We start from the raw sequence: 8,555 nt of genomic DNA, 5'->3' as shown, positions 1-8,555 counted from the left end.
ATAGCCCCCTGTTCCCTTTATAGAGCACTACTTTCAACCAGAGCTCATAGGGTTCTGGTCATATGTAGTGCACTATATAGGGATACCATTTTGGGACGTATTTGATGTCTGATCAAATAATGAGTTATACAGCGTATTGTATACTGCATCATTTCGTAAAGCAGGACAAACCTGTACCAGCGTTATAATACTGCTGTTGGTTTTTACATGAATAAGCATATTCATGTGATCGGCAGGTAATCTAGTGGTTAGAGCGTTGGGCCAGTTACCGAAATGTTGCTGGATCAAATCCCCGAGCTGACAAGGTAAAAATCTGTCGTTCTACCCCTGAACAAGGCAGTTAACACACTGTTCCCCGGTAAGCCATCATTGTAAATAAGAATTTGTTCTTAACTGACTTGCCTAGTTAAATAAAAGTTAAATAAAATTACATTTAAAAAATGAGGAGCTAGGCTTGAAGTCTATTCCAGGACATGTGTCTATGAAGCCTCCTAGAGTAGGATCAGCCCCCCCCCAATCCATTCGTTAGGCAGACCAGATCCTAGATAAACCGACCCCTGTCCGACCCCTGTCTATTCATTAGGCAGACCAGATCCTAGATAAGCCGACCCCTGTCCATTCATAAGGCAGACCAGATCCTAGATAAGCCAACCCCTGTCCATTCATAAGGCAGACCAGATCCTAGATAAACCGACCCCTGTCCGACCCCTGTCCATTCATAAGGCAGACCAGATCCTAGATAAACCGACCCCTGTCCGACCCCTGTCCATTCATTAGGCAGACCAGATCCTAGATCAGCCGCCCCCTGTCTATTCATTAGGCAGACCAGATCCTAGATAAACCGACCCCTGTCCATTCATAAGGCAGACCAGATCCTAGATGAGCCGACCCCTGTCCATTCATAAGGCAGACCAGATCCTAGATCAGCCGCCCCCTGTCTATTCATAAGGCAGACCAGATCCTAGATAAGCCGACCCCTGTCCATTCATAAGGCAGACCAGATCCTAGATAAGCCGACCCCTGTCCATTCATAAGGCAGACCAGATCCTAGATAAGCCGACCCCTGTCCATTCATAAGGCAGACCAGATCCTAGATAAGCCGACCCCTGTCTATTCATTAGGCAGACCAGATCCTAGATAAGCCGACCCCTGTCCATTCATAAGGCAGACCAGATCCTAGATAAGCCGACCCCTGTCCATTCATTAGGCAGACCAGATCCTAGATAAGCCGACCCCTGTCCATTCATAAGGCAGACCAGATCCTAGATAAGCCGACCCCTGTCCATTCATAAGGCAGACCAGATCCTAGATAAGCCGACCCCTGTCCATTCATAAGGCAGACCAGATCCTAGATAAGCCACCCCTGTCCATTCATTAGGCAGACCAGATCCTAGATAAGCCGACCCCTGTCTATTCATTAGGCAGACCAGATCCTAGATAAGCCGACCCTGTCTATTCATAAGGCAGACCAGATCCTAGATAAGCCGACCCCTGTCCATTCATAAGGCAGACCAGATCCTAGATAAGCCGACCCCTGTCCATTCATTAGGCAGACCAGATCCTAGATAAGCCGACCCCTGTCCATTCATAAGGCAGACCAGATCCTAGATAAGCCGACCCCTGTCCATTCATAAGGCAGACCAGATCCTAGATAAGCCGACCCCTGTCCATTCATTAGGCAGACCAGATCCTAGATAAGCCGACCCCTGTCTATTCATTAGGCAGACCAGATCCTAGATAAGCCGACCCCTGTCTATTCATAAGGCAGACCAGATCCTAGATAAGCCGACCCCTGTCCATTCATAAGGCAGACCAGATCCTAGATAAGCCGACCCCTGTCCATTCATTAGGCAGACCAGATCCTAGATAAGCCGACCCCTGTCCATTCATAAGGCAGACCAGATCCTAGATAAGCCGACCCCTGTCTATTCATTAGGCAGACCAGATCCTAGATAAGCCGACCCCTGTCCATTCATAAGGCAGACCAGATCCTAGATAAGCCGACCCCTGTCCATTCATTAGGCAGACCAGATCCTAGATAAGCCGACCCCTGTCCATTCATAAGGCAGACCAGATCCTAGATAAGCCGACCCCCTGTCCATTCATAAGGCAGACCAGATCCTAGATAAGCCGACCCCTGTCCATTCATAAGGCAGACCAGATCCTAGATAAGCCGACCCCTGTCCATTCATAAGGCAGACCAGATCCTAGATAAGCCGACCCCTGTCCATTCATTAGGCAGACCAGATCCTAGATAAGCCGACCCCTGTCTATTCATTAGGCAGACCAGATCCTAGACCAGACCCCTGTCTATTCATAAGGCAGACCAGATCCTAGATAAGCCGACCCCTGTCCATTCATAAGGCAGACCAGATCCTAGATAAGCCGACCCCTGTCCATTCATAAGGCAGACCAGATCCTAGATAAGCCAACCCCTGTCCATTCATAAGGCAGACCAGATCCTAGATAGGCCGACCCCTGTCCATTCATAAGGCAGACCAGATCCTAGATAAGCCGACCCCTGTCTATTCATAAGGCAGACCAGATCCTAGATAAGCCGACCCCTGTCTATTCATTAGGCAGACCAGATCCTAGATAAGCCGACCCCTGTCTATTCATTAGGCAGACCAGATCCTAGATAAGCCGACCCCTGTCTATTCATTAGGCAGACCAGATCCTAGATAAGCCGACCCCTGTCTATTCATTAGGCAGACCAGATCCTAGATAAGCCGACCCCTGTCTATTCATTAGGCAGACCAGATCCTAGATCAGCCGCCCTACTCTGAGATGCTTTATAAATATGGGCCCAGGTCCATTTTAGGCCTGGCAATTCAGGAAATCCTCAATTTTGTGTGTGTCCATATCCAAATCAATTTAGTAATTTTTGGAACTGAAATTAAGAGGGGAAATTTAGTAAAACTGAATGGATTGGATTTAAACTGAATTGACCCTCCTAACCTTGTCTTTAGGAATGTGCTGTGCAATGTTCTCCCAAGCCTCTGGGACTTTATGACAGTCATTGGCCTCTGTTTACTCTGTGCCACAGAAATGAACAACCATGACCTGCTACCACAGCTACTGGAACCATGTAAATTAGACATCTAAGTGCGGTTTCCTAGACACAGACCCATAAAGGTGACCTTAAGCCTAAGCCTCGTACTAAGACTAAAAAAAACATGTTCAGTATAAAATATGAATTGAAATATCTTATTAGCCCAGTCGGCCTGATAGTCTTTTTGAAAACCGTCCGATTAATGATCCACTCTGCAAAAACTGGTTGAATCAAAGTTTGTTTCCACGTCATTTCAACTAAAGAATTCAATGTGATGATGCTGAATCGATGTGATGATGCTGAATCGATGTGATGATGCTGAATCGATGTGATGATGCTGAATCAATGTGATGATGCTGAATCAATGTGATGATGCTGAATCGATGTGATGATGCTGAATCGATGTGATGATGCTGAATCGATGTGATGATGCTGAATCAATGTGATGATGCTGAATCAATGTGGAAAATATAATTGTATTTGAAAGAAGAAAAATAAAGTCTTCAACATAAGGGAATGTAGTATTTATTCCCACACATTTTCTTTACCTAAATCCAATGACACTGTGACATTTTCTGTTGAATTCACATTAGTTGACAACTCAACCAAATGTCAATCAAAACTAGACGTTGAACTGACATCTGTGAGGGATAGCCTGCCCGAATTGTCACAATTTCATATTACGTTTTTTTTCTTTCTTAATTCCTCTTAACCTTATGCAACACTATTACGATATACATTTCTGACACAATATATGTCGATTAAATAACAAATGTTTGAAAACCATTTGAAGACAGTTTATTGGTTGTGGGGGAAATGTGTAAACGCAGTAAGCTCTGGTGGCTCCACATTACATCTAAACAGCCAAGCCTGTGTTTATAATATTCAAATGAATGTGGCCATAGCAGAAGTGCATACTTTTGTCAATGGAATGGGAGACATATTGTACATTAGGGCCTATACACAGACATTTTATATAAGCTATTCTTTTTTCTTTTTTTATTACAGGAGTTTAATCACAAACGATATAGTGACAGTGAAACAGGGTGAGGCCTTCTGCTTCTGTCACCTGAATACAGTATGCTGCTCTCTGGCTAAATACTGTGTACAAGGTATTATTCATCTCAAATGTATACGTATATACTGTACTCTACATCATCGACTGCATCCTTATGTAATACATGTATCACTAGCCACTTTAACTATGCCACTTTGTTTACTTTGCCTACATTCTCATCTCATATGTATATACTGTACTCGATACCATCTACTGTATGCTGCTCTGTACCATCACTCATTCATATATCCTTATGTACATATTCTTTATCCCCTTACACTGTGTATAAGACAGTAGTTTTGGAATTGTTAGGTTAGATTACTTGTTGGTTATCACTGCATTGTCGGAACTAGAAGCACAAGCATTTCGCTACACTTGCATTAACATCTGCTAACCATGTGTATGTGACAAATAAAATTTGATTTGATTTGATTCCTCCTTACACCGTTCACATTTAAAGGAAAACCACATATTCCAGGCAAGAACAGGCCATACGACATCTCTAGGGTTGACGGCTCTCTCTGGAAAGGTACACGGATGGAGTGCTACATGTGATCTTCTCTTCTGTCAAGTCCATCAACTACAAGTGATTTTAAAAAAATACCGTTATTTAAAAATTTAAAAAATTTAAGTAAAAAAAAAACATGTTTACAAGAAATGTTCTGAAAATGACACCATTGCCTTTGAGGGGTGTGAAAGGAGTGAGCGGGTAAGATTTATTTGTCAGGCTTTCATAAATGGAGAAATGTTTGCCTACCAGTATTCAATTAGTCTCAAAGGTATTGTCTCGTAGCTAATAGCCTAATCTTTGACAGCATCAAAAGACCAAAGTGATTGTGTTGTTTCCCAGACACCGATTAGGCTAAGAAATGTTTCATCCTAATGTGTGTGTGTGTATCAGGGTTGAGGTCAATTAGATTTGAAGTGATTTGAATTATAAAATGGAACAACTTTTGAAATTAAAAGCTTAGCCTCAGTTTATTGATATGGTATATGTTTATTTTACTGGTCACACAGGCCCAAACTAGACTGGAGGTTTGTCCAGAGGTTCTGCAGCATCCAGAGGGTTCGCTTCCCATCATGGTCCAGTCAGAACGTACTGATGTTGGGGACGTTGGTGGGAGTCATGTGGTTGAGTAAGTGTTGTTTGGGCTAGGTTCTCACAGAGCGAGATTGTAGTCGCACCTGTTACGAACCAGCAGTTTAGGGGGGGATGGAAATGAGACCCGTAAGGAGGAACGGCGTCGATTTGAGGGTACACGGCTGGTACGGAAGCCCGAGAGGCAGCCCCAAGATTCCTTTTTTTGGGGGGGGGCACATGAGAAGATTGCATGAGTCAGGTCGGGGACCTGAGCCAACTCCTCGTGCTTACCGTGGGGAGCGTGTTACTGGTCAGGCACCATGTTATGGGGTAGAGAGCATGGTGTCTCCAGTGCGCTATTCTGGAATTACAACAGTGGTAGGCCTATATGCATAGGACAATACATATCTCTTTTTGTTTTTCTTCTTAAAAAATATTATTAAAGTTGTAAAAAAAAAAATACAAATAATAAGATGAATCTCTTCAAATATATGATCATACTATACAGTATTATACACATTACCACAGCCACCAAAGAACAAATTGTGTTGATTCAAGTTGTCCACTAGATGGAAGCGTGCATTTTAGAACAGTTGAACCTCATGCATTCTTCTTCTACCGTTTTCCCCTAAATGTAAACAAAGCAAGACTTCCACACTCTGAAGAAGATCTTTGCCCACAAGTCTAGCTACTGTAGCTAGTGAACTAACACATCGGGTGACAACCAAGACAAACAATAATGGTTCATTTGTTTTTGACGGCCGTAAAGTAAAGTCACATATAGAACAATGAGTCAGATGTTTCACCGGATGTATAAATCTGAAGCATCCGGTTGGCGTTTCCAAACGTCACAAATTCGGTCATGTGAGGAAGCCCAGCGGCCGTTAGTGGGAGAAGATGGAGCGAGATGGATTTTATCCGATATTTTGCTAATTTTCTGATCGATGAAACACTTGATCTCAATACGATTTTCTTTTATAAAAACTAGAATAATTTACGAACAGAGTGGACTAAGTTTTTGTAGACGTTACCCTTTGCCAAAGTTTTTTTTTAAACTGCGTTGTTTACAAGGTGTGAAAGGGCGAATTGCGTTATTGCACACGTGCCTTTCACGTAGTAGGCGTTCCCTAACGGAAATATGCTAAGAACTGCTCGAACGCACCAATAGGATCTCGCTATCCCGGTACTTGGCCCCGCCCACTATGATTCGATATCTACCATCGGAAACGAGAGGCTGTGGCTTATCTTGGGTCAGTTATAAACCAACTTCACAGTGACATTTTTAGCAGCTTGCTTCCTGGTTATTATATATACATATATATATATATATATATATATATGTTTTAAACCTTTTTGTCGTGGTCTTACTGTGACTTTCACAGGGACTAGTTGTGAAATCACTCCACTGATATCTCCAGTTAATTTATTACAAGTCAGAAAATAGCCCACTGTGATTTTCTTTGGATAATACTGTGCAGATGCCACCACTTGCAAGGGCGAGTGGCAAAGGGGTGAAAAGGTAAGTGTTTTTAATCATTAGCTCAGCTTCACGACAGGTGATTAATTGGTCCTAATTCATCCGCTGGGTGCTGGTGGGTGGGTTTGTGTTGGCTTGATGTTTTTCTCTTTTGCTTAAATGGACTATTTCAGTGCATCGACATTGACAGTAGAATATTGATCTATATTTCAATAGCCTGCTCCATAATGTACATAACTAATCTATTACGGCTGGACCTGTGGTCATGCCTTGTCATGAGCAGAAATGTTCATGTTCAGCTAGCTAACGCAATAGCCTACTATTAGCTGCCAGTTTGCCCAGTCAAGGTGTTTTGAGATGGGTAGCTGGTATGGTGCTAGTAGCTAGTATGACAGGACCCACAAATGTGTGTGTGTGTGTGACCCAGAAGGCCCAAACTAGACTGGAGGTTTGTCCAGAGGTTCTGCAGCATCCAGAGGGTTCTCTTCCCATCATGGTCCAGTCAGAACGTACTGATGTTGGGGACGTTGGTGGGAGTCACACTCACAGGTATGGTCAGCTTCCGGGTCACTTTATGTCACACTCACAGGTATGGTCAGCTTCCGGGTTACTTTATGTCACACTCACAGGTATGGTCAGCTTCCGGGTCACTTTATGTCACACTCACAGGTATGGTCAGCTTCCGGGTCACTTTATGTCACACTCACAGGTATGGTCAGCTTCCGGGTCACTTTATGTCACACTCACAGGTATGGTCAGCTTCCGGGTCACTTTATGTTCACAAATAAATGGGAAAGATAGGCTCCGTCTTAACTTATAAAATAAGACTGTGCCTTATTCATATGGGGGGTTGAGGTAAACCGAGTACTCCAATAAAGTGATCAGTGATCAAACAAATGTTGGAGAGATCAATAAATGTGGGGTTGGCAAGAGAAGTGACGATAGGGCACATTCTTGTAGTTGTCTGCCTACTAGATAAATGGAGACGTATTGGGGTGAACTGAAAGACATCTCAGTCAGGTATTTAGGTCAACTTCTCTGTATTGACTGATGGCTGTCAGGAGCTTTAGTGCTCTTGGTATCAGATTAGAGGAAAGGGTTATGTTTGTAAGACTATTGATGACTATTGTATTGTTCACTACGTAACTTAATTTTTAAATTTTTTATCTATGAATCAATCACACAGGCACAATGCAAGGCTGCAGCTAGGGTTGCAAAATCTTCATAACTTTCAAATAAAATTCCCCAGTTTAAATTTTTTTTTAATTAAAAAATCCTAGTTGGAATATTCCTGGAATCAGAAGGTACCAAATATTTCTGGAAAACCTGAGATTGTTGTTGTGTAAAGTTATGGGACTAACTATCTTCAAGATATACGCTGCATTTGTTTCTTTTGTTTTACAAGCCACGAGTCTAAATGTGCATCCCAAATTCCCTTTATAGTGCATTGCTTTTGACCATGTCACACACGGTCCTCATTGGCTCTCATCAAAAGTAGTGCACTATGAAGGGAATAGGTTGCCATTTGAGAGGCAACACTAACAGTTTTCCGACTCGTCTTCCCTCTCAGAACAGATGATCATTTACCAAGTGGGAGTCATCCCCAGTCAGTTCTATGAGGCCCTGTCTGACAAGGACTATGGTGTGTTCAAGAACCTCGCAGGGTTGGCCTTCCTGCTTATACTGCTCAACTCCACAGTGAGTAGTTCACTAATCAAATCACTAGTTCTCAAGCACGTTGACCAGTTGCCAACTTCACCAGTGTGGTCAACCTGAAACCATTTTTAATTTGATAACTTTTTATTCTCACTCCATAACCGTCACGTTTTTACCCCAGCTAACAACAAACGTTCCCACAACATTTAGAGAATGTTGCCTAATGTTTTCA

At 42.8% G+C, this 8,555-nt stretch overlaps 1 protein-coding gene across 9 annotated transcripts in view; it reads left to right on the top strand.

The window, feature by feature from the left end:
• Positions 1 to 6,038: 6,038 nt before the first annotated feature.
• Positions 6,039 to 8,555, top strand: part of abcd4 (ATP-binding cassette, sub-family D (ALD), member 4) — a 25,929-nt gene continuing 23,412 nt past the window's right edge. For 3 of the 9 annotated variants that reach the window (XM_065026170.1, XM_065026171.1, XM_065026173.1), the window contains exons 1-3: positions 6,040 to 6,709; positions 7,095 to 7,216; positions 8,238 to 8,365. In XM_065026170.1, coding sequence (XP_064882242.1) covers positions 6,669 to 6,709; positions 7,095 to 7,216; positions 8,238 to 8,365 — 291 coding nt within the window. In that variant the 5' untranslated portion in view covers positions 6,040 to 6,668. Of the gene's footprint in view, positions 6,710 to 7,094; positions 7,217 to 8,237; positions 8,366 to 8,555 lie in introns of those variants that run through there. The other 6 variants (XM_065026168.1, XM_065026172.1, XM_065026174.1 and 3 more) reach the window with 4 other exon arrangements.

Source organism: Oncorhynchus nerka, linkage group LG13 (genome assembly GCF_034236695.1).
Source record: "Oncorhynchus nerka isolate Pitt River linkage group LG13, Oner_Uvic_2.0, whole genome shotgun sequence".
NCBI lineage: Eukaryota > Metazoa > Chordata > Actinopteri > Salmoniformes > Salmonidae > Oncorhynchus > Oncorhynchus nerka.
Note: the sequence above shows the minus strand (reverse complement) of the source record. Positions and strands in the feature narration are given on the sequence as shown.